The sequence below is a fragment of the Micromys minutus genome, assembly GCF_963924665.1.
Source record: "Micromys minutus genome assembly, chromosome: 18".
Lineage (NCBI taxonomy): Eukaryota > Metazoa > Chordata > Mammalia > Rodentia > Muridae > Micromys > Micromys minutus.
Window position 1 is genome coordinate 28,457,605 of NC_137953.1, and position 26,652 is coordinate 28,484,256.

Genomic DNA, 26,652 nt, shown 5'->3' on the forward strand with positions numbered 1-26,652 from the left:
GCCATAGAACTGGGTGAGCAGAGGCAAGAGGATGCTGGGACTCACTGTCTAGTGTTGCTGAGCAGGTAAGCTCCAGGGTTAGGGAGAGATTATAATCAAAAAATAAAGTAGACTCAGAAGGAGGAAGAGACCCAACACAGACTCTGGCTTCCACATGCACACATATATGTGTGCACATCCATAAAAACACATGTATTAGGTACTAAAAGTGGCACGCTCTCAGATCATTTCAGATCTGATTGGAAGGAACATGAATTCTGTCTGCTTTGATAGAAGGGGCCACTTCTACCCAACACCATGGCAGTGCTGAGATGGCAGCAGGCACTAGCATCTTTGCGAAGTAACTTGTCACTCTGACACATCTAAACTCTGGGGTCCTTGACATGGCCATGCCGATATCTATGACACACACCTGCTGGGGTCCTCTTCTCCCCACAGTGGAGGAACAAACAGTATATCATGACAGCCTCAGGTTTTTAAAAGCCAAACTCTGTGCAGACTCAGCTCAACTGCTATTTTCAAACTGAAGTCTAATCTCCCTGGTAAGTCAACCACTGAAAAACTAACTGTAATCTGTGACCAGCATTTTTAAATGGAGAAATTAAAAAACACAACATAGAGAACCCCATACTATCTAAGAATGCACATTGGCTTGAGAAACCAGGAAGTAGGGTATTTCTGAGTCATAATATAAAACTTATTTTTTTTCTCTAGATCAAAAACTTTGAAATTCTGGGCTAGAGAGATGGCTCAGAGGTTAAGAGCATGCCTACTCTTCCAGAGGACCTGGGTTCAATTCCCAGCCCCACATAGCAGTTCACAACCTTCTGTAAGTCCAGCTCCAGGGAATTCAACACCCTCACACAGTCATCCACACAAGCAAAACACCACTGCACATAAAAATCATTTTTAAAATGGGAAATTTAGTAAGTGATCCAGGCAGGCTTATCCTGTACAAGCACAAATAAGGTCAGTAACTGTGTCCCCCAGCGTTTATTCCTAAATCATTACAGAGTACTGTTTGTCTTCATGGGTCTATCATGGTGAATGAGGAGTGCTTCATTCATAAGGGCTGCACAGTTCCCTCTGGGCTGCAGGTCCTAGGACATCTCAGATACATCGTCACAGAATGCATGCTTCCTTAGAGCTCACCTGCAGACAGGAAGAAAGGTTTATTTTGTTTTGTTTTTATTTATTTTGAATGTCTTTTTTTGGTAGAGTTTCCCTTATCTTTTCTGGGGTGTTTCACCTGGCAGTTAGTGGGTGCTTAGTATGCAAGACAGGGCCATGCAGTGCATGGGAGGAGACCTGGGTCTCACTGCACTGCTAGTTTGGAAAGACAGCAACTGCTCCAGTAGGACCCTAGTGTGAGAGGATGCTTCTCCGGGAGACCGCAGAGGAACAGTGGCAGGCCACCATGGCACAGTGCTGGTACCCAGGGCTTCTGGAAGAAGGTGTTCTCTAAATCAGAACTTGCTGTGCTGGGAGTCTAGGCCTCACCTTCCCACCACCATGACCATTTGTCAGTTGATCAGGATTGGGGTATTGCAGACAGGTGTCTTCTCCCCAAATACCACCTCCCACTCTCCTGACCTATAAACACCGAGGTGGAAATAGCTGCAGGCTACCCTGGGTCACACACTATCCCTTGCTGGGCCTGAGGAGCAGTTTATCTCCGAGCCAGCATAGAGGGTAGACAGGGTGTCTGTATGCTTCTAAAGATCAGAGGTAGCATGAAAGCCGGCAGGCTTCCTGTGGCGATGCAGAAGGGGTTGGCAGTCGCCTATCTCTCAGAGGCAGGCCCTGACAGATGAGCAAGCAAGCGTGAGCAGCCCTCTGTCTCCTTTTCCACTCTTTCTTGTAGTGAGATTTCTCTTCCTCTTTCCTGCCTTGCTCTGTCTGATAGGGCAGAAATACAGTTGGAGGTAAAGCTGGAAATGCTGGCTCTGAGGCTGGCCCGCCTCTGCCTGAGTCTAGCGCCCTCTGGTAGCAGTCAGCCCTTCTGAGTGGTAATTAGCTGGATGGGAATTTTCACGGGCACCTCCCCTGGGAACCATTTCACCAAAGAGTTACCCTGTTGTCTGGACCATACAGACCCATAAAGTCATTGCTAGCTGGGATTTCCATGTGACAAAGCAGCAACAGAAACCACTGCCTCTAGTCTTCCAGGGCCCAGAGAATAGAGCACACATTGTGGAAGACCCAGCATACAGACCTCTCTCCCAAGAGCCCTGGAAATTCCTCCTGGACTCCGGCATCCAAGGGCAGACATCTCATTCAGAACTGCTCTGTTTAAATCTAAACAACCTCACTGCTTCCTTGTATTTGAACCATTGCCCTGAATTATGTTTTCAGAAAGATCAACCCCACCTTTCACTTTTGTGCATGCCAAAGCTGATTAATTGTTAGTTACCACGAAAGGGAAGTTTAACTCTTTGGCATTTTAAGAAACCAGGCTGGCAAAACTTACCTAGAGAGATATTTAAGAAATCTGAAGTTGGGCTGGAGAGATGGCTGAGTGGTTAAGAGCATTGACTGCTCTTCCAGAGGTCCTGAGTTTAAATCCCAGCAACCACATGGTGGCTCACAACCATCTGTAATGAGATCTGATGCCCTCTTCTGGTGTGTCTGAAGACAGCTACAGTTCACTTATATATAATAAATAAATAAATCTTTAAAAAATTCAGAAGTTAGGGCTAGAAGACTGCCACAAGGCTCAGGCTAGGCTACAAAGCAAGACCCTGTGTCAAAGTCAACAGCACAGATATTCATCCTTGAAATCAAATGAGCTTCCCACTGGAAGTATTTAGAAAAGTGTGACGGCAGTAACAACAGGAGCATTGATGCGTCCAGAAGACAATGTGTGCTGTCTGGCTTGGGACCGAAAGGGACTATGGTAAGGTGTTCTAAGAGGGGAGATGACTTCAGGTGTCCAAAGCCCTGGCACTGTCTAGTAAGTAGAGTGGGCCCTCAGAGGGGACGTTAACCAGGACAACAGGAAAAGAGATGTTCATCAGGAGTTGCATCACTGGGTAGAAGTCATGGTCACAGGCTGAAACCAGACCCTCTGGCCTTCTCTATCCACCCTGGTTAGAGAGCTGGCCCACTGGAGCAGGAGGACTACCTGGGTGCTCCCCTGCAGACCTCTCAGAATGTGCTAGCACTGTGCTGAGCATGTTACACCCCAATTTTATATGTGATAGAGACTGAACAATACGAGGTGTCATGAGAATTGCCCTATGCCAGCCACACTGCCAACATGTTTTAGTGACTGATCTTAACCATGTCTGCCTTTTCCCAAAACATAGTCTTGGGTGCTCCCCTCCCCCACCTCAAAGAACTGACAAGGGCCTAAACCAAGAGCAAGGAACATGATCCATTTGAGTGGCTTCCAGGATGCCCGTTTATCTTGGGAAGTTACTAATTTTCCAGGTGAAACTAACAGACATGTTTCTATTACTGCACTGGACAGATACTTGAATGCCTGCTGTGACCCAGTATACATAGAGAAAGAGGCAAACACATAAGCCTGGAAGCCTAGGAATATTGTGGGGAGAGAGGGAATAAAAAGTTCACTGGTAGAGACCAGCTGTATGTGAATAAAAGAGACACCCAGCCCAGGATTGCGATGGGAAGCCACGGCAGACTGTGTTAAAAAAACAAGCTTGTCTTCAGCGGGAAGTGATGGTGCATGCCTCAGGAGGCTGATGCAAAAGGATCAAGAACTCGGGGCCAGCCTGGACTACATAGAAGGCTGTCTTTAAAGCAAGACGAAAAGGCACATCTTGGATGGAAAGAAAGACTCATGAAGCTGGCTGGTTTAGATGTGCACTTGGATGCAGACACCAGGAGTAAAGAGCTGCTACTGCTGCTGCTGCTCCTCCTCCTGGTCTTCTTCCTCTTCCTCCTCCTCTTCTAAGTAGTAAAACAACAAAATCCTCAGTGTCATCTCTGCAGGAAATGTCTTGGTTTGCTTTTCATTCTTGAAACGTTCTGGTAACTAGGAGATGGTGCAGCAGGTAAAAACACTTGTATGCAAGCCAGACCTGAGTTCAGCCCGGGGATCCCACAGAGGACAGAACTGACTCTCACGGTTGTCCTCTGACCTCCACACGTATGCTCTCATACACATCCTAATAGGAACAATAAACAAAATGAAACGTTTTTCAAGTTCTGACTATAAATGGAAAATTGTGGGAGCAGAAATAGGAATGCCTGACTCGGGTGGGGGTGGGGAGGCTGTTGCCACAGTCCAGAGGGAAGAAGAGCAGTGAGATCCTGTGACGGAAGGGTGGAAAGGAGGGCAGGGGTAGCTGATGTGAGGGTAGAGCCTGCAGGAGCTGCTGAGCCTGAAGAAGAAGGCAAACTCCGGACTCCTTAGTGCAGTAGCTGAGTAGATGACTGGGCCGTTTCCCGGGCATGTGGAAAGAACTGGGCAGTCTAGACTCAAGGATTCTGCTTTAAAGCACAGCCTGGTCTTAAGTCATTGCACATTCCTACAATGGAATGTGATGGTTTACTCATGCCCAAACTTCCCAGTGACCTGGGAGCATTCGATAGATATGGCTCTGTAGACAAACCCCCCACCCATACCTGATGAGCCAAAGCCAGGGGTGGCTCCAGCCTCCCACAGTGCCTAGTGACCCTGTACTGCCAACCCAAGGCAGGCACTCTGAGTGCTGGTCAGCTACTGCTTTGTTCTGGGTTTCCGGGCCAGTGCTGATGGCCTGAATGCTATTGAATCAGATGCAGTTAACGCCACCCACATCCTCTCTATCCCTGTTGAAGAAACCACTAGGCACGTTCCCAGATACCAGGTTGAAAATAAAGTGAGTGGGGTCGCTGCCTGGGCCAGCACAGGCCGTGCTGCCGTGCAGTTCTTCCCCGGACGGCAGGCACATGCTCATAAAAGGAACACCTTGAAAGAGTGCTTCCCCGAGTGGCAGGAGTTTTCCCATAAATTAATGTTTTTCATAAGGCCCAAGGCTCAGACATCTGTCTGAATGATCCAGTCTTCATAAATCGGGGGATTGGTTCTGGAGATCCCAGGAGCCTGGGCTTTCTGGAGAGATTTATAGCACTTCCCACTCGAGTTGAGGCCAGGAAAAACATCACAGCTCCCTCAGCACTTTTGGGGTTTGTTCCTGTGGGGGCGGTAAGGGCAGGAGAGGTGTGCTGAGCCAACACCACTTTGAAAGAAAACCAGCCAGATTTGTTTTCCAAAACCTCAGAGAAAGCCCCATGCTCTGCTGAGGGCGTAACGGATATACCGTTCTCTGCCCATGTCTCCCTGGGGAGCCTCTCAGGCTTGGCTTCTTCACCCCAGTGGATTCTGTGGTGTGGGAGCTGGGCCAGAGCTGGTTAGAGCTCACAGCCTATTCATGCCTGCCTTGGCCTCTGGGGCGACAGACCCAGATGTCCAGTACCAGAAGAACCCTGTACTGAACCCAAGATGAGTTCACTGTCTCCCTATTGTGAGCTCTTCTCCCGTAACTGATGTTAATGACTGAAAACCGAGTGTCATTTGAGCCTGTCTGGGAAGAAGGGTTTTTTAGTTTAGTTCCACTTGCAATTCAGGCTGGCAAATCTGTTTAACCAACTTTCAGGTTAACCGTATACGGATGGAGAAAATGTGACTAGTTCGATGTTCTAATAATTTTACCAGAGTGCCTGCTTACCAAGGACGATTTAAAGAAAAAAGTTATTCCAACTTTCTGCAAGCTCAAAGCAAACAGCTAAGTCTAGTGCCCCTTGAGAACGGTAGTGCAGAGATGGGTCAGAGAAAATGGCTGTCCTCCACCAGAGGGAGTGTGGCTACAGAGAAGCATATATGCTCAGCCTAAGGTCTGCTGTCGCTGCCAAATGAAGTGGCAGTCACAGCTCTGTAGGAATGAGTCCTTTGGTGGAAGAAAGGGACCATGGGTGTGTGGGGAATAAAAATGGAAGCTAGGGGGCAGAAAAGGCTGGGTCACGTGGCTTCTACGGTAGTGCCAGCCTGACTGTAGATACCAGTGATGGGGTGCCCAGCAGAGTGTGCATTCCAACCATACACAGAGCCAGGACCTGCTAAGAAGCTTCCGTTTAGTAGAGTTGATGAAGAGAGAGGAGTCCATTGTAAATAAGAAAGGAAAGTCAGTCAAAGAGTGGTTCTGCCTCTGGTCTGTGCTGTCTCAGGAATGTTAGCTTACAGCAAGAAGGAAAGCGGATGGGTCTGAGGGTATAGGGCCTGGGGCCTGGTCAGTTATGGGGGTAAAGACCATAGGAAACAGATTTGGCTTTTGGTGAAGTTCCTGGAGTTGGAAGGGAAGTGACTTGATGTGGAAGGATTTTCAGTGTTGTTATGCGGAACACAAATCCCTCCCAGTGAGAGAAAGGAGCTCAGTCCTGCATATAAGTAAACCTTGTAGACACTGGAATGTTTATGTTTGGCCTAAAATGGCTCTGGCTTTTTACACAGCTGTAAAGCGTATTTAACTCCCAAATATAAAGCACTTCTTGACTACTGTTTCATAGCTTCATAAACCGAGGCTCCGCTCGGAGGTGCTTAGCTCTTGTCATCTTTATCTTTTTACGCAAGTCTGTTTCCTGATATTGTTATTCCAGTGGAAGAAAACAAACCTAGTATAAACTACCTTTTTACAAGCAGCCATAAGAAGGCCCAAAGACAATAAGGAGCCTCTGCATTTATATTTTTAACCTAAGATTACAGAGCTAACTAGCAAGGAAGCAAAGTCGCTTTAATTATGAATGTTTTTCATTGTGGTTGGGAGTGTAAGGCAGTAACAGATGTTCATTTTCCCAGCTCGACTGTTTTTAATTCCTTCTCAAACATGGAGAGAGAAATCTTTAAACATTTGCCAAAGTTCAATTAACATGCCTGGCGGATGGTGGAAAAGGCATTACTTTGTTTCTCCCCAGCCGTCTACCTGCCCTGTGCCTGTGCCACAGAGCGCAGGGCGGGGGTCCAGCTGGCATGGGGTTTATGACCACAGAGTTAATTTGCAGAGAAAGCCTCTGGCAGGGAGGGGTCTGCTCACCATTTTATATATTTACCTATTTACCTTTTTCAGTTATAAATAAAACTACACCATAAAACATTGTGGTATAATGGCAGGAAGCCCAGTACACGCTGTTGCTGTTCTGCAAGTCCTTAATGGCTTGCTTTCTATGTGTGCAGAGTTGTAGAAATCGTGTGTAAGAATATGTTTATGGCTGAGGCTGAGTGACTTGGTTTATCATGTGTTTCCTGTGTCACGGGGAACAGATGACCGTTCATTATTAAGAAGCCTTTTTCTATAGAGGACAGCATTCTAGAGAGGAATAGTTAATGTGAGAATATCCAGTGACTTCCAGAGTCTATTGACCTACTGTGGTTATAAAGTCTCGCCAGCAAGGTGGGCAGTGTGGTTGTAACAGTTTGCCTCAGCACCCCCCATACATTTTTTTTTCCTGTGTAGTTAATGAATGCAGTTACACAGAGAAAAAGCAAAAGGTAAAAGATAGATAATGGCAGACAGATGAGACAGGCATGCACACAGAGAGGTAAATCCAGTCAGTCCGCTAAGGCAGAAGATGTTATCTGCCTTAACTATGAGCTTTTAAGCCTAGAATCCACCCCACCCGACCCCCAAATTATTGAGCTGGCGATATAATTAGCATTTGGGGTTTATCTTTCTAAACTGTTATTTGTATAAAAATGTAATCCTAGAAATCCCTTTTCCTGGATTTTGAAGCTGTCAGATGCCCCTGAGGTTGGCTAAGATGACTGACCGCTTACTTTATAAACAGAAGGAAGCATGAATCACTTGGCCTGTGCTGAGTCTCCACCAAGATCTCCCAAGGAGCTGTTATAGATCCTCACTAAGATTCTGGAAACCTAAATCTTCTCTATAATCTCTGACACTCAGCTTGTCTCTTGGAATATCTGTTCCTAAATTACAACCTAAGGGGCTCACAAAGGATGGTTGCTTTACTTTGAGGCAAATAGAACATTCTCTTTATGGTACAAGACAAAAACACAGGAAGGGACAGCCACTATACCCAAGATGGGGGCTACAGATGTCCTATAGGAGTCGACTAGGATGCCTCTGCCTCCCTAAGGATGATCTGGGTGTGTGGGTGTGTCTGAGCTAGGCTGGTTTGAATATATGGATCATTTATGCTTAGCACTGGTCACAGATCTTTGAGCAAGAGGACAGGGCAGTACTGACAACTCAATTGCATGAGCTCTTAGAATTAACACCTCTTGCCTTTTTATTTCCATGGGATCAAAAAGACCTCCAGGTGAAGAGCAGGGGTTCTGAGGGGTGTAGCACCCCCTGTTCTCCATGGAGTCAGGGAAGCTCTCCTGCATTTGCAAGGCTTGACTGGGACTAAGTCAGTATAGCTCAAGCTTTTGCAGCCTGGCTGTGGATGCTGCCTTTCTGTTTGTTTGATGTAGGAAGCTAAATGGCAGGACATTGGAGGTATGTTGACAGCACACTGCCAACTTCTGCCCTGGCTTAGATCTTTGCTATATATCACAAGGGCATGATTGCCAAGGACAGTTCACTTCACCAGGCCCCCTCGTGTCTGTAGGATAGAAGGTGGAGTAGGTCCTCAGGTGCCCCACCCTTTATTCTGTGGTGTGATGGCCACACAGAAGGAAGCGTGGGTGTTTGAACTCTATTCCCCAGTCCATAGGAAGAGCCAACCAAGGGAATTACTAGAATCATAATTGTGTAGCAGAAAAACATAAAACAGAGTTCAGGCCTCTTGGAACTTAAAACTGATCTGGAAGATATGCATGGAAAGCTGTTCTGGGCTGCAGAGAGTGGAGAGGAGCTGGGAGGAAGGACATCACCTTTAGAGTCCCAGGAGAGAGAGCTGCATCAAAGAATTTTTAGTGTGGTTAGGAGGGTAGTGCCAGAAAAGTGTATCCAAAAAGAATGAGACACCAAAATCTAAACCAATTCTCATGGAAGATTAGACTTGGTAGCACCTTTCCAACTCTAAGAGGGATAAAAATGACGCCTGTGTTGCTGGGTTTCTATTTGTGTTGCTCCTGGACCCTAGGATGATGGGGGTGGGTGGGAATCTTCCTGGCCTACCCTCTCCTTGTGCAATTCCCAGAAAAAGGCAAAAGCAGTCCTCAGGTCTTCCGTGGGATTGCCACACAGGGAAGTGGCCCTCAGAAGCGTAGGTCAAGTTGTTATCTGTCTTACAAACAAGGAGAGGAAGCAGGGGGTCGGGGAGCAAGCACAGCTGCCATGTTTCCACCTCTAACTTGGTGCCAGTGGGACCAGCTGTTCCAGGTCAACAAAGAATCTTGCCTGTCCCTGTCCCTTTGTGTGAAGGAACTCCCATGCAAGCTGCAGGACTTGGGGCAGGACAGGGTCCAAGCACTGGTGACCCTGGAACTCTTGTAAATGTGTCATTCATCCCATTTCCACGCAGGCCTTTGGTGGTTGACGGGGAGTCCCTTATTTTTATTGTCACTTGCTTGGGGGATGATAGGTGTGGTTTATCAGGCCACAGCTCTTCCTGTTTACTGCCTTTAACAGAGGTCTAATAATAAACGCTTAGACTTGTTAGGCCCTGGGAAATCTGGTGCTCAGCTCCATGTGGCATTGATGTGGCATCGTCTGTCTGCTGGGCTATTTTAACAAACTGAGAGGCCATGGCCTGAGAATGAAGAATTTGCCATCCAACTCTGAGTGTCTCCATGGTGACCCTGAGAGGATAAAGTAGGGGCAGAAGGGAGAAAGGCCCAGCCTCCCTGTTCTGAGGAAGAAAGGCTGCTACTGCCCACCTGGGTCTATACTGACCCCTGCCATCCACCACATCTAACTCTGCCATGACCACTGCCAGCCAGCATTGTGGAGTTCCTTTTCCAGGGACAATAGTTGGGCTTGATAGCCATCACCGGTCCTTGAGATCCGCAGTGTAGTTTGGTAGTCTGAGTTACAGAGCCCTGTTCTGATCCACGGGCATTCTCAGCAGAGCCGACGGTTCTCTGCCATAGCTAATACAGTATCTCCCAGGTCCCTTTTGAAATCACCTGAGCCTCGTGTGGGGAATAGAGCCTTCTAAGAAGTAGCCCCACATCTCACCCTTGCTGTAGAGCACATACTATGGTAGTTTGCACCAAGGGAGATGATGGAGCCAGTCAGCCATGCTGGAGTAAGTCTTTCTATGAGGATTTGACTGGGATGGTCACACCAGGGTGGACGGCTCCAGAGGAGGCATCAGGTAGCAGGGATGGAGCAAGTATAGGTAAGGGATGGAGAAGGGGAGTGGATATCAATAGGATCAAGTCCTGGGTGTGGCAGAGACTCACAGCAGAACAGCAGCCTGTTCCTGGTAGCCCAAGTTCCAGCCATACACATGTCCTTGGAGTTGATCAACTGTGTCACCCACTAGGGCTTCCATTGACCCTACATTTTTAAAAAGCTTAAAAAAAAAAAATCTGCCGTCCCACTTGACGTAGTTTGAGAAAATATCTGGGGCTTCCCAGTGAAAACTCTAGCTGTGGTGCTGAGGGTCTAAGCACGAAGTCACTCAGCAAATCCTTGGGTGTGGAAACCACAGCAAGAGGAGAAAGTGGCGAAGAAAACCCGGGAGCTGCTCAAGGCCATAGAGTTGAATCTTCAATGAAGCCAGCCTTAGAAGTCTTGTTTTTAGACCCCAAAGAAACAGAAACACGAAGCAAAAGCATCTTCAGTCCTTGGGCAGCCTTCCTGAGACCTCAGCCGTCTGACCTGTCCTGACACCAGAGATGTTGCGCGTGGGCAGGGCTGCTTGGTATCATGGCCACTGTTGTAAGTTGAACTTGCCTTTAGAGCACAAGTTCTTGCCCTTGCATTTCTCCCAGTCACTATTTTATAGTTTGTCATCCTCGTGACATTTGACAGAAACACAGCCGGGCTGATCAGGAAGCCTGCCTGGTACCTGCAGGGTATAAAACAACATCACTGGTGCTGTTAGGAAGCCAAATCGGCTTCTTAAACATCAGAAGTCTCTCATAAAACTCGTTTTCCATGCAGCACAGGCTGCAGTGTCCACATGGGACAGAGTGGGAAACTCAGCTTTTATGGGAGTACTCTGAGATCGGCCTGAACTTTCTGTGACTCTCACATTATTCCCCAGAGAAGCAACTTATTTTCTGCTGTGGCACATTTTCATGTCCTGGGCTCTGTCTAGGGAAAGACACTTACCCCTTTGCAGTAGAAACAGTGCTTCCATGCTGACAGACTCTAATTATCTCTCCGAGCCACCACAGTTCTATCACCTTCTCTTCCCAGACCCCATTGTGAGCCTTCTCTCAGAGTAGCCTAACACTGGATGAGCTTAGAGGTGAGTCCATCCACTTTGTTTCATAATTAGGAAGGACAACCCCTTACCCATAACAAGCTTTGGCCAGTGGGTTAGGACTACAAAGAAAAGACACAACTCCAGCAGTGTAAAATGCTCAGACTTACAGTCATTCGGAGTGAGCTCTCAGGCTGGGGATGGAGCCCAGGCCTGTGATCCCAGCATTTGAAAGGTGGGCACAGGAAGATCAGCTCAAGGTCATTCTCCAGTGCTCAGTGAGCTCAAGGTCATTCTCCACTGCACAGTGAGCTCAAGGTCATTCTCCACTGCACAGTGAGCTCAAGGTCATTCTCCACTGCTCAGTGAGCTCAAGGTCATTCTCCACTGCTCAGTGAGCTCAAGGTCATTCTCCACTGCTCAGCGAACTCAAGGTCATTCTCCACTGCACAGCGAGCTCAAGGTCATTCTCCACTGCACAGTGAGATCAAGGTCATTCTCCACTGCACAGTGAGCTCAAGGTCATTCTCCACTGCACAGTGAACTCAAGGTCATTCTCCACTGCACAGTGAGCTCAAGGTCATTCTCCACTGCACAGTGAGCTCAAGGTCATTCTCCACTGCACAGTGAGATCAAGGTCATTCTCCACTGCACAGTGAGCTCAAGGTCATTCTCCACTGCACAGTGAACTCAAGGTCATTCTCCACTGCACAGTGAGCTCAAGGTCATTCTCCACTGCACAGTGAGCTCAAGGTCATTCTCCACTGCACAGTGAGATCAAGGTCATTCTCCACTGCACAGTGAGATCAAGGTCATTCTCCACTGCACAGTGAGCTCAAGGTCATTCTCCACTGCACAGTGAGATCAAGGTCATTCTCCACTGCACAGTGAGCTCAAGGTCATTCTCCACTGCACAGTGAACTCAAGGTCATTCTCCACTGCACAGTGAGCTCAAGGTCATTCTCCACTGCACAGTGACTTCAGGCCCAGCTTGCACTACATTTTACCTTTTTAACAAAAGTAATTCTTCTTCTTAACTCTAGCTGACTCCTGTCCTTCATGCTTCCCAGTGTGATACTGAACTGTGTCCCAACGCCTGTCCCTCAGCAGAGAGATGACAGTATATCTTTCTTACCAGCAGATCTGCAACATCAAGAGTGAATTAATGAAAATATAACCCTAAATGTAACATATCTGTAATTATGTATTTATGATAATTTCATAGAATCTAATAGAATCCTACATCAGCATTATATTTATCAAAAGCATTCCAAATTAGCATCATAATCTAATAGCTATTAGAAAAGCAAACCATATCTTAGCCCAGTACATTTTAAATATTGTTGAAAACAGTGATGGATCACAGCAGAGATTGAATACAGAGCTGTGGCAGACATTAACACTGCCTATGCACTGCATCTGCAGACATGAACACATCCTATGCACTGCATCTGCAGACATGAGCACTGCCTATGCACTGCATCTGCAGACATGAACACTGCCTATGCACTGCATCTGCAGACATGAACACTTCCTATGCACTGCATCTGCAGACATGAACACTTCCTATGCACTGCATCTGCAGACATGAACACTTCCTGTGCACTGCATCTGCAGACATGAACACTTCCTGTGCACTGCATCTGCAGACATGAACACTTCCTATGCACTGCATCTGCAGACATGAACACTTCCTATGCACTGCATCTGCAGACATGAACACTTCCTATGCACTGCATCTGCAGACATGAACACTGCCTATGCACTGCATCTGCAGACATGAACACATCATATGCCCTGCATCTGCAGGCTTCACAGCAGCCCAGTGAGCCTAGTCCCAGAATTATCTCTAGTGTCCAGTGGGAAAAGGGAGGTCTAAAGAGGCAGAGTGTCGGGCCGAGGCTCCCAGATGGTGGTGAGAACCCAAATTCAGCCAGGCTGTACCTGAGGCCCTGGGCCTGGTCCCTATACTTTGGTTTAGTTTTTATAGTTTTGCACTAGTGCTAACCTGGTTTCAGGGAAGGGTTGTGTGTCTGTATGTGTGCGCATGTGTGCTTCTGTGTATGTGGGTAGTGTGTCTGTGCTTGTACACATATGTTCCCCCCCCTTGTGTATACCTGGCATATTTCAACTAATCTCATCCTTTATTCTGTCATATAAAACTCTAGTGTCTCTTTAACTAAGCATTGTGACCAAATACCTAAATGGACTCTCATGATCCACTATTCTCCAGTGCTAGCAGGCCCTGCGTGGATTTCCTTCTGTCCCCAAGAATGAGCTGAAGATCAGCTGAAGGCACAAGATAGGTCCTTGTAGAAGTCACTGTCCACACACATGCACAGGCACACCCATGCACACGCATGCACACCCTTGAACTTTGAGCCTGGGAAGGTGATCGAGGAGTCTGCTGGTTTATTTGTGCTCACCTACACTCTTCTCCCAGTAAGGCCCCAGCTCCATTGCTGTATTATGCACCTGCACTTCTCTGGGTTCTGGGAATCAAATTCAGGTCCACTGGAAGAACAATGCATGCTCTGAATGGCTGAGTCATCTTTCCAGCAGTGTTTGGTTTTAAGACATGGTCCAGCTAAGCTGCCCCGCCAGGCCTTGCACCTGTGATCTTCCTGCCTCAGTTTCCCGAGTATCTAGGATTCTAGGCCGGTGCCATCATGCCTGGCTGCGTGACCACTTGTTATGAAGAGAACGGTTCTGTGTGCCTTGTGGCTGTTGCTTAAAACTATTTCCAGAGAACAAAGGCAGACAGACTCTGGAGAACATGTGGCAAGTGTGAAAGTCCCAGAGGTAGCTTTCCTGTGTGACTGTCAGCACCATTCACCCCGCACCTTCCTAACCAGGGAAGACATGATGACAGCAGCTCGGTCCTGGTGCTAGCTCTGCCCCTCCCCCTCCTTTCTTCTGCTCGCCTTAACTCATGCAGTGGCTGCTGATATTCTCTGAATAATTAAGAAAGAAGTTCTATGGGCTGAGGTTCTGGTGGTCAGAAGTGCCTTCAAGGCTTTGAACTTTCATGGAAGAAACTGTATTCTGCATTAAAACACATAAGCACATGCTTGAGATAGTTTCCTACATATACACATTTCTGTGCCTTTCTGTCATTCCATGTCGTTTTGTAAATGTCAATCATGCCCTTAGGAGTTGATTTCCAGGCCACAGCCTGTCATGTGCAAACACTGCTGGAGCAGCCATGGCTCAGGGACATTCATACAGCTCTCACATGTCCTTAACAGCAGCTAGAAAACCAAGGAGAAAAGTCACAAAGATGCCTCACTGTGAATGAGTGGGCTTCTGGTGGCCAGTCCTAGAGAGGTAAGGTGGTACCATCTCTCATACTTAGCATTACTTAAAGGGATATGAAATTTTAGACATGAGATGGGACATCACGTGGAGGGATAAAGGAGACAGTATTTTCTTATCCTTCCTGGACCCTCCCTTTCTGACTCTGGGTAGGAAACTAAGATGCAGCACCAAGTACTTCACTGGAGAGGCTGGACTGGGCTCCTGCTGGGGTCAGTAATGGAAACCACACTCCCAGCCCAGGGCCCAGCCAGTTTGACTCCTAGGTGATAGGAAAGTGGGGAAGGAGGCCTGCTGTGAAGTCCTCAGAGGAAGGAAAGGATAACAAGGCACAGTAATCAAGGCTTCATGAGAAAAGGCTGGGCTTTTTTTCTTCCTTTGTTTGTTTGTTTGGTTGGTTGGTTGATTTGTTGTTTGGTTGTTGGGTCTGCTGGTTGGTCGGTGAGTTGTTTGATTGGTCAGAGGTTTCTTGGTCCCTCGCATTGAAGCAGAAGTGATCCAAGGTAGTTAGAAAGGTAGTCAAGGCTCCAAGGAGTTTCCATTATGCACAGCAGTTGTTTATACCCGTGCTTCTGAAATGATGGGGACGTTTCTGCACAGACCGAGTGAGCTAGAACTGAGCCGGGGGTGGTAGGGAGCAGCAGAGCACCAAATCAAACGATTCTCCCAACGATACAGAGAACCCAGGAGCTGCAGTGGTGTGAGGTTACCATATATGCAGTATCTTGGAGATGGGATGTCTAACATTCAGTGACTGTCATGAGAGCCATACAGCACTGTGAATACACCAGAACCATCGGCATCTGCGTGGCTGGGAACAGCAGCGTGTGAGCTGTATCTCAGTAATGCTCTTGGGTCTTTCCCAACGAATGCAGAAGTCTTCAGTAAGACTGACTACAGCAACAGGCAGCAGCTTCTCACAGCCTTAACACATACAGGAGGTGAGTTCTCGGGGATTCGGAGCCCCAGGCACCAAGCAGGGCCCGGGGTCTGGTTCTAGTTCTCAGGACGTAGATAAAAAGTGACAAGAGTCAAGTTCCCTACCCAGCAGCGCTGGCAGGTGGCTTCACGGCACTGGGATGAGCAGACCCACCATAAAAGGCCTACGGGAGCCATCTGGGTTCAGGACAAGTCACCCTGGGCAGCTGCCTCACCCTAGTGTATGGATAGGCATGTAGGGATGGGTTCCAGTCAGCAGTGTCAGCTCTCAGATCCCAGAGAGCAAAGACAATGGCTACACACAGCACTCAGGAGATGAGACCAGTACATGAAAAAGACCCCAAAGAGAGAGACACCATGACCAGCACAACTCTGATAAATCACTTAACTGGGGGCTCGCTCCAGTTTCGTGTTCCTCCATGATCATTTGTGGGAAAGACAGGCAAGATGCTAGAGCAGTCAACGGAGAGCTTTACATCCTGATCTGCTGGCAAATCAGAGAGACAGACAGACAGACAGACAGACACTCACTGACTCTGGGCCTGATGTGGGTTTTGAAACCTAAAAACCCACTTCCAATGACACACCTCCTCCAAAAAGGCCACACTGTTGAACCAAGGCCATGCCTCCCAATCCTCCCCAGCAGTATCACTGACTGCTGACCGGGCATTCTAATACAGGAGCCTCTGGAGACCATCCTCATTCAAATGATCACACTCCACTCCCTGCCCCCACAGCCTTACAGCCATATCATAATGCAAAATGCGTTCAGTCCAACTCGAAAGGTCCTCATAGTCTTTCACAAAATATTCAGTACCGTTCTAAAAGGGAACAAATGGGGCACAGTGAGAAAATACTGGACCAAAGCAAAACCAGCAGAGCAAAGTTCAAATCCTTCTATGTTTATTTCTGATGGCAAAGGACGAGAATGGCTTTTCCCTTCCAGCTTTGCTGAGTACAGCATGGTGCTCTCCCCTGGGCTGGTTCTATACTTCATCTGTCACTGTACTTGGCAGATCCCATGACTCTGGCATCACCAACATATTGGTATCTCCAGTGCAAACCTGGCTTCGCCTTCAGCCTTATCATAGACGTACCTCAGCCCCTACTACAATGTTCTTATTACTATTCTTATAAAGAGACACCATGACCAAGGTAACTCTCATAAAAGAAAGCATTTAACTGGTAGATTCCTTACAGTTTGGGAGGGTTAGTTTATAACAATTATGGTGGGAAACAAATGGACATAGCACTGGAACAGTATCTGAGAGTTCTACATCCTGATCTACAGGCACCAGAGAGAAACTAGGCCTAGTGTAGGCTTTTGAAACCTCAAAAGCACTCCCAGTGACATCCTTCCCCACAAGGTCACACCTATTTCTACAAGGCCATGAATCCTAATCCTTCCCAAACTAACTGGGCTTCTGACTGAGCATTCAAACATATAAGAGTCATTATCATTCAAATCACCACAGAGTTCTTAGAAAATAAAACATATAGCAGTGGAAATTCACCTCTGTGGAAACAAATTTAGAATAAATCTCTGGGGGCAAGGATTAGGATCAGATTTTAAAAGCAAAAGTAAGGGCTGGACCATTGAGATGGCTCAGCAAGTAAGAGCATTGGCTGTAAAGGTCTGGCCACTCAGAATCCACAGAACCCATGAAACAGAAAGCTGAATGTGGCAATGTAACTCCAGCAAGAGCTGAGACAGAGACAGCAGGATTGCCTAGAAGCTCAAAGTGGGTCGAGTGTCAGAAACCAGAGAGAGCGTCTAAACAAGGTGAAGAGACCAAACTGACTCCCACGAGTTGTCCTCTGATCTCCACACATGTCCTCATAGCTCATGGCCAGCCAGCCTAGGCAGAGCACCATGTTTTCAGTTCAGTGAGAAGAAAGCTTGTCTTAAAGGAATCTCTGGCAGAGAGCAATAGAGGAATGCACCCCGTGTCCACACAGAGACACGGGCATAAACAACACACACAGTTGGAGGTAGAAAATGTGAATAAAGAGTTTCCAGAAAGATAGAAGACAGAGAACCTTGAGAAAGGCGTCTACATGGTGGGAGACTCAAAGGGACATGTAGGTCGGGGTGACAAGGGGGTGCTTAGGTCAGGATTAAAACCAGAGTGAGGGTGACTTTTCTGGTTCTGCTGGAGACTGACGGCATTGAATTCGTGAAAGCAGTGTTTGAATAGTGTAAAATACAGCCCAGAGTCAGACCGTAGGTGCCTCCCCGGTCTGCCATAGAGGTGCAATGTGACCGCCAAAAGTCACTCTGCTTCAGAGTGTGAAGTCATACAAAGAGAGTTTAACAGCTGTGGTGTTCCATAACTATGACCTTCGCACTCAGGAGGCTGAGGCAGGAGGATCGCATGTTCAAGGCAAAGCTGAGCCATATAGTAAGAACCTGTCTCAAAAATAAATTAAATAAAAAGTATTGTTTATGAAATAAACAAACCTTGATAGACATACTCTCAAGAGTCCAATCTAAGAAGTAAAGCAAGGTTGCCTTCATTTTTTTCCAGCTGCCCTGACCAACTGAGCCACCATATTATGCTGGCCTGCCTGCTTCTCTCGGAGATTCTCCCTCTCTCCTACCTCTGAAGTTATTTAATGTTTTGGTAAATATTAAAAAGGAGTTTAACCTTTTGTCTTGCACTTTGCCGGTTCCCGAGGGGCCATCTGGCACTTTGGGGATCTCTAACTTGGTGCTCCATGCCCTCTAAGAACTCAGGGACAGTTCACTCCACCGCCCCTGCTGCTTCTGTCCTGGGTGGATACGGCCGCCCCACTGTGCTCCTTTCCTCCACTGCCTGGTACAGACATGACTCATATCCATTGTTTTATCAAACAGGTTTATAGGTTAAATTCTCAATCCACAAACCCTCTACACAATAAGCTTACAGCCAATGGACAAAGATACAAACTGCCCATCTATATGAGATAAATAGACCCATAGAAACCCTTAGAAATAGTCATAACAACTTCGTCAAGCTAGAGATGTGCCGAGAGGAACATACACGTTGGCTTCCATCCTCTCCTCTGTGAACCCCCACCTACCGCCTCCTCTTCCGCTCCTCCAGCCTCTTTCCCTGCCTACCTCTCCACTGTCCAATCATGTATTGCCTTAGCATAAACCTACGTTTTATATCGCTTTTCTTAGATGTATTTATTTGGCATAGTCTCAGACTAGCCCTGGAACCTAGCCCCCTCCCCCTCAGCCTCCTGTACCGAGAAGACTTCAGGAGTTCTGTGTGTGCCATGAGCCAGCCTCCTCCTCCACTTAGACCTTGCAGGGTCTTACAACCCCAGGATAGCCAGCCACAGCTAAGCACAGCACCTAGCTGTCACACGTAGTTTTGTTTTATGGGCACTGTGATAATTTTTTTTGACTTGCCTGTTTTACAAATATTTTCTTTGTTGTTTTAAAATAAATATTTATTTTTCAAATTTTTATTTTACAAGTGTTTTGCCTGCACCTCTTGCATGCAGTGCCTGCAGAGGCTGGAAGGGGGCGCCAGAACCCCTGGAACTTGCCGTGTAGATGCTGGAAATTGAACCTGGATTCTCTAGAAAAGCAACCAGTACTCTTAACCATTGAGCCATCTCTCCAGCCCCTTTAAAATATTTTATCTTAAAGCTTACTACTAAAAAAGAAAGCTGATAGAGTTTTTTTGAAATTTGTAGAATTTGAGTGTAATCAGCGCTTACAGATGAGCACTTTATTTTAGAAATGCATTCTGGCTTAGTTATTTGATAGTTTTTAATATTTGTAAGTAGATCTACAGGTAGAAACATTTAACAGTAAGCAAGTACAAGTAGTTCTTAAATTCTCTTTACCAAAACAACAACAACAACAACAAAAGCGTTTTCTGGGTATGGCCGCATGACCTGGTGTGAAGTCCCCTTCAAAGCCAGCCTGCTCTGCAGAATGAGCTCTAGGTTGGCCAGGACTACATAGTGAAGCTCTGACACAAAAACAAGCCAGCCAGGGCTGGGACAGAGGACCCAGAGCCCACAGCAGGCGGCTCACAACTGCCCCCAGCACCAAGGGGTCTCACATCCCTCTTGGCCTCTGAGGGCATCACACTCTCGAGTTACTCCTACATACAGGCACACAAATACACAAAAATAAAAATAAATCTTTAAATTTTCCACCAAATGAGCAAACACAAAAAAAAACAGAGTTTGCGTAAATGTGGTCAAGCAAGTAAGTCTACAATAGCAGCACTCAGGGAAAAAAGACATGAGTTCAAACCCAGCCTGGGCTACATAGGCAAAGGCATGAATTCAAACCCAGCCTGGGCTACCTAGCAAGATCTTTTGTTTCTGGGTTGTTTGTTTATTTGAAGCTGGGGTTGGGGAGATGGTTCAGTGGTTAAGGATGTACACTACCCATGCAGATGACCTGAGTTCTCTTCCCAGCACCCACACTGGAAAGCTTATAACTGCCTGTAACTCCGGGGATCTGCCGTCCTCCTCTTGGCCTCTTCGGGTACCCACTCATTCACACATACTGACACACAGACATTCACATATGCATATGACTTAAAAATAAAATAAATCCTTAAAAACAAGAGGACTTGCTGTGTAGTCGGCACCAGAGTTCAGATCCCAGTGCAAGACAAGCCAGACATCTCCACATTACCCAAGCTCCAAGAGAGATGAAGACAGGATGGTTGCTGGGTAGGGGCAGTGATGTCCCATCATGAGCTGAGCTTAGGAGTAAGGAGGTGAACATTTTTCCAGGAGCAGCATGGTTCCGGAGGGGATGCTCATGTCCCTCACTGTCATCATCTGTCCCCAGTTGGTGTGGACTGTTGTCTCAACTCTGGTGAAGCTCTCATGCTTGTGGCTGATGACCTAATTGATGGTAGACCACGGTGGGCAAAAAGGTGTCTGGCTGATATGTCTGCCAGACCTGACACCTGAAGGGTCTGACTGTGCCGTTACTGCATTTACCACTGCTGCTTGAATATTAATGAGCAATAAAACCTGGCCCATCGGTGTTCTGGGAAGGCTGGCTTCTTCACCCAGATGCCACAGGTTTGTTTAGAACTACAAAGGAGTAGGGCTTTCTGTAGCAATAAATGACTGCGCAGGGAGGTGAGAGAAGAGAGTGGAGGAGAAAGGACAAGGTTGGAGATGACCCTTGTGGCCCATGGGAACAAGTGGCAGAAACAGCAGGGCTGGTGAACAGTGACATGGGGTTTGCCCAGGTGGCAGCTGTGAGCATGTGTGTGTGGTTAGGGGAACACCTTGATATTTTTCTCATGTGAGTCACAAAACTGATTTCTTTTAAAACTGTTGCTGACTGCTTGTAGGAGTTTCTAGGCTGTCCCTCGGAGTGTGACAGAGTTTCTAGGCTGTCCTGTGGAGTGTGACAGAGTTTCTAGGCTGTCCCTCAGAGTGTGACAGAGTTTCTAGGCTGTCCCTCAGAGTGTGACAATTTTTTTCTACTAGCTGGAAATGCCACATGAGCAACCAAGGTACAGCCCTTCCTAGTTCCCATCGCCTGCCCTGTGCCCCTGTGGGGGGATGTGAAAGCAGGGGGATATAAAGGTGGAAAACTCATCCCCAGGAAGATGGGATCTGCTAGTTTTCCCATGCAGCAGAGCAAAAGTGAGGTTCCCGGTGGGAACATGAATGGCCGTCATGTTCACAGTGCTGAATTCTTGTCTGAGATGCTCAAGGAAATGTCACTTGCCTGGGCTCACAGAGCTTCTCAAGGGCAGCATATGGACTCAGCCTGTGCCCCAGCCTTGGCTCTGCCTGCCCTGGGGATAGAAGGGGACACTGTCCACCAGCACTGCAAAGCCAGTGCAGCTGGGGCTGGCTTTGTTTATGGTGACAGTACAGGTGATGGAAGGGATCGCCATGAAAATACAGAATATAGTTGGAGCACACCACCTCGTGCCCCTCTCCTTCCCTCCTTTCTCAGTTTCTGAACTGGCTTTGTTGTTATTTGTTTCTGTTTGTTTTTGAGACAGGTTCTTACTATGTGGCTCTGGCTGTCCTGGAACTCCCTCTGTAGACCAGGCCGGCCTTGAACTCATAGATATCTGCCAGCCTCTGTCTCCTGAGTGCAGGGATTAAAGGCATGTGCCACCATGCCCAGCTTCTGCACTGGCTATTCTAAAAGTGTTGTATGTAATATGTATATGTAATATGTATATTAATATGAGGGATTTTCTTGCATTTAGTACTTACTACACGCCAGGCCTCCTCTGCAGGGTGTGCTGATGAGTGTAGTTCTAACCTTGAAATTAAATTTGCAAAGAAGAGATGTGTAACACATTAGTGAAAAGTAAAAAGCACATAGCCTATTCCTCAGCTAGCAAAAGCCAACATGGGAAGTTGTTCTGACAGCTCTTTGTTCCAGGAGAGAACTAAACACAGGTCTGTCTTGTACACCACCTCCCAGCCAGGGGGGCCATGAGTCTCATGCAATCCCCTCAGGGCCATGTGACATAACAGTGACCAGGGTCACACATACATGTGCTCAGTGCAGTGCCCACAGGGCTACCTCATCCACGTTAGCACTACCTTTGACTCTGAGCTCCCTAGTTAAGGCCTCCCTGCCTGTCTGCTTTGCCTGTGGCCCATGTGGTTTCCAGCAACGCCACTCTCGCCCCTCAGGGTCTGGTCCCTTTTGATCCAGTTTAGTTTTAAAGTTTTATCTTCTACTGGGCTTCATTAAGGGGGTTTCCCACCTCCTCCCCCAAGTTGTAAATGTTGAGTGGTTCTCGATGTTCAGGTGAACAAATTAGCCCAATTAGATGGGTAAATTAGTTGTTCCTACTTTCTGAAGTCCACGGAAGAGCCTTTCCAAATCACATTTACTGCTTTCTAACTGGCATGTTAAAGAACGCCAGCATGCGGCCTTTGTTTAAGAGTAAAACATCTTATGCAATGCCCTTCTCGAAAATGGCCTTAGAGGTTTGCTTGGGACAGACTGGGAATAGTGTATGGCCGAGTGACACGGAGTCTCTGGTGCAAGCATTACCGGGCTTGCTCTGCTTCTGTTTTAAATGGAGGTGGGTGTTACAGTGGAGCACAGCAGGGTTAGCTGAAACCCCCTTTCAATCCCAAAGCCTCTCTTTAAGCAAATGTCTCTCTGCACCCTACCCTCTACCTGAGTAAGTGGAGAAGAGCCAGCAAATGTGGAGGAAGGGGGACCCTGTGGAGGGGCCGGTAAGCTGTGAGGTGACAGGGATAGTGAACACTGACACACCTTAACTTGCACAGGCCTCCGCTTCTTACCTCATCATTACAGGACTGAGAGAAGGCATGGAGTTTACTTGAAACATAGTGGGCACCGGGTAAACACAGCCCCCTCCTTCCCGGACCTTTTCAACTCTCAGCCTCAGAAGATGGCGTTGTTGGCTGCTGGTTCAACTGCTCTTCAAACAGTCTTATTAATGCCTATTAAAATGAAACCCAATAAAAGTGCCAATATTTGGTGTTGAAATAATTGATGTTACAGAGTGAGCCAATGAAGCACCTAGGCAGGCCCCTGGTGCAATTTAGCCTCACACCTGGGGGATGAATTTCACAACTGTAATTGCTACCATATAATTCTTATTAATGTTGTGCTATAATTCCTATTTATTCCACGGGGCTTGTAAATGCATTAAGACTTGTCAACATATTATTTTACACTGTTTATGATCTGTAGAATTATGTCCTTCGGGGTCGTGTTGTGCAGAAGTGCAAAGTAAATGGCTTTGGGCCCCTCTCATTAAAGAGAGTAAAATAGGGTCACGATGGTGTGGCCTCCATCCCAGCTGTCCCGAGCCAGGAGAACGGATTCTTAATTCAACTGTGGGCAAAGCCTTTCATCTTTAGGGATATAAAGGATCCATCTTCCATTCTGAGTAGCCATCCAACAAGTCAGGCCTGCTGGAAAGTGGTTGGGAAAGGAATGTTTTCTCTCTGAAAAGCCAACCTGCCCCTCAGAGCTCTTGACATCTCTGCCCTCCTTGCTCCCTGGCTTAGGGTAGCCTGCCTCTAGCTCCACCGATGTAGCCTCTGTAAGCTAAAGATTCAACACGTGGCCCCTCTTAAGGGCAGATACCTAAAAACCCTTTTGAAGCACAGTTCCCTCCCAGAGCTGTTTGTGTTGTCTAGACTAGGAGAGCAGAAAGCTAAGGGATAGAGTTATCACCATCGTCATGTCCAGTCTAGCCTGTGTGTGTATTGAGATGGGTCTGTCATTGTTGTCTATTTGTGCTTGGGCCCCTGGGGCCTTCCTGGTCCCTTGGCAGCCACAGGCTATAATCTATAATCTATAATCTTATCACAGAAGGAAGTCCTTGTTCCACCTTCCTAGGAGTAACAGCAGTCCTTCTGGGTCTAGAATGCCCTCTCGTGCACCCATGGCTCCCAGTGTTGCTACTCCTCCTGCCCTTCAGCTGGCCTGTCAGGAGGTGGCAGCTTCTGATGGTCTTGCACATCTCTTCTGCTCCATAGGCAGCGAGTATGATGAGGAAGAGGTGGACTATGAGGAGTCAGACAGCGATGAGTCCTGGACCACAGAGAGTGCCATCAGCTCTGAAGCAATCCTCAGCTCCATGTGCATGAATGGAGGGGAAGAGAAGCCTTTCGCCTGCCCAGTTCCTGGGTGTAAAAAGAGATACAAGGTAAAGGAAACATCTCTTCACTCATGTAACTGTTTGGCAAAGAAGTACCATAAAATATCTGCTCTTCACAATTCTAAAGAGAGCCTGTCTGTGCCAGGGACAGACACCTCATCACCCATGTTCACGAGTACAAGGGCCTCACAAGTGTGTGTCCTCTGGTGAGCATTGGCTGGAGTTCTGGATAATTGGCAGGCTTTCTCCTTCTCTGACTTGGGTGGGAGATTAAAGTCAAAGAGCTCTTTTGTAGGAGGTCTCTGGATTTGATGCCTGTCAGACTATCCTGTGCAGGAGATGGAACATCCATGGTAGAGATGGGGATTAGCATGCAGGAGGGACTCCAGTTCACCCACCACCATAGAAACGGAGCAAGAACCATGTCACCCTACCTATTTTCAAAACACTCTTTTCACTGGCTAGATTTCCAGGTGGCTGGGCCTGTAAAAGCCTCAGCCAGTTTACAGAGCCTTCTGGAAAACAGGGATGGCTGTTTACCTTCCAGCTGGGCAGTTCTTGCCCCTCCTGCCTCCCATAAAAGACCAGGAGAAGAAAATGCTTTGATTTCTTCCCCCACTCCAGCATCTCGTCTGTCCACCTGCTGTGTCCAACAGTCCTAACACTAGGTGACTTGGGTAGCTGGCGGTACTAACTTTTCTACTGAGAAAACTACTAAGAACAAAACAGCAAAAGAACGCACCAAGGAGAAGTGTGTGCAGGAAGTCCCCACAGATGTTAGCAGCTCTTTAAATAAACTGTGGTAGAAACGAAAAACTCCCAAGCATGCCTGGTAGACATGACAGCCCACCAGCTTACCCTGTCTGTACAGACTAAGTATTTTTTAGAGACTTGAAAATTGGTATCATGAGCACATCTCTCACTGTTCTTTAAATATGTGACTCTGAACAACTGTTAGCATTTAACCTCACTATTAGAAAAGCAGAACCCCAACAGCATCACAAAGGTGAATGGGCCACTCTGCTACCCCCAGTCTGGTAGACCAGATGGCCTACATGCAAACCCCAGGACAGAGTCCTATTGATTTCAGAAGGGCTGCTCAGTCCAGGTTGGCACACATCACAGAGCACGCATGTAAGCTTCCATATCCAAGCTTAGAGGCACAGAGAAGAGGGCCTCTCACAGTAACAGCACAATATGCCAAAGGGCAAAGGTAGATCAGAGCATCCCTGAGAGCAGCTCTCACTGCAAGAAGGTTTTCCTCCTGTTTCAGATTCACAGTAACAGCTGCACAGGGGATGTCATGGTTGTTCTACCTGTGCTGGCCCCGTTCTCTCCACATCAGCTGCTCTTCAAACCATGGCCGCCTCTCCAGCACCTGAGCAGTGGTCTGAGCCTTGCACACCACAGTCCTATGGAGGGGTCTGAGCCTTCCACACCACAGTGCTAAGGAAGGGTCTGAGCCTTGCACACCAGCAGTGCTAAGGAGGGATCTGAGCTTTGCACACCACAGTGCTAAGGGGGGGTCTAAGCTTTGCACACCAGCAGTGCTAAGGAGAGATCTGAGCTTTGCACACCACAGTGCTAAGGAGGGGTCTAAGCTTTGCACACCAGCAGTGCTAAGGAGGGGTCTGAGCCTTGCACAACAGCAGTGCTAAGGAGGGGTCTGAGCCTTGCACACCACAGTGGAACAGAGGAGTCTGAAGACTAATCACATCGAGGGGGCCTCAGGAAGAGGGAGGAAACAGTTCTACCTTACACTCCAGGCCATTCTTCCCCTCCCTTATTCTTTTTAGGTCTCCAGCATTTCTTTCCTCTAATTATCTATGCCTGAGTTCACATGCAGTTTGAATATTCTCTCCTTTTAAGGCCAAGAGCAAACCACTGATGCTGTGCTGCAGGAGCTGATCGGCTCGGGCACACTGGGGACTGCGTGGGAAGTGTGGAAGTGTTTCACTTGCTGATTCAGAATGCCAAGGGATGGGGCTGCACAGAAGACACCCCTAGCCACCTCTCCTCCCAGCAGGATGCCGAGCTTCCCTATGTCGAGAGAATTCACTCACCTTTACCGTGTGCTTAGGGACACTGGTACTGGCAAGAGGCAGTAACCAGCTGGTGTGCTCTGGAATCAGGCAGAATCCATAGTGGCAGCCATATTGTTTATTCCTAAAACCAGTCCATTTTAAGTTTGCACTTCATTCAGCAGGGAGTCTCTGACAAGTTAGACTCTCACTGGACACTAACTCAGGAATAGCTCGCACTACTCCATCAAAGTCCCTAGGCTTCACAGGAAGAATGGGAAGGACCCAAAAGGAGGGCATAGTGCTCACATTTCCCTTTGCTAGGATGCCCCCTTCAGAACTTTGTAGAGGAAGGAAAATACCTGCCATGCCAATAGGTAGGCCAAAAAGAGAAACATGGAGTTTATTAACATGGATGTTTCATATATGTTCACAAAGGAAACAAGCAAGGAATGAGTGAGCAGTTTTCAGAGATGGCATTGAGTCCCAGC

General features: G+C 47.5%; 1 protein-coding gene across 3 annotated transcripts in view; it reads left to right on the top strand.

Moving 5' to 3' along the window:
- JAZF1 (JAZF zinc finger 1) overlaps window positions 1-26,652 on the top strand; it is a gene marked incomplete at its 5' end in the record, with an annotated part of 294,697 nt that overhangs the window by 263,328 nt on the left and 4,717 nt on the right. For all 3 annotated transcript variants that reach the window (XM_080932108.1, XM_080932109.1, XM_080932110.1), the window contains one exon: window positions 24,019-24,188. In XM_080932108.1, the coding sequence (XP_080788234.1) occupies window positions 24,019-24,188 (170 nt within the window). The remainder of the gene's footprint in view (window positions 1-24,018; window positions 24,189-26,652) is intronic.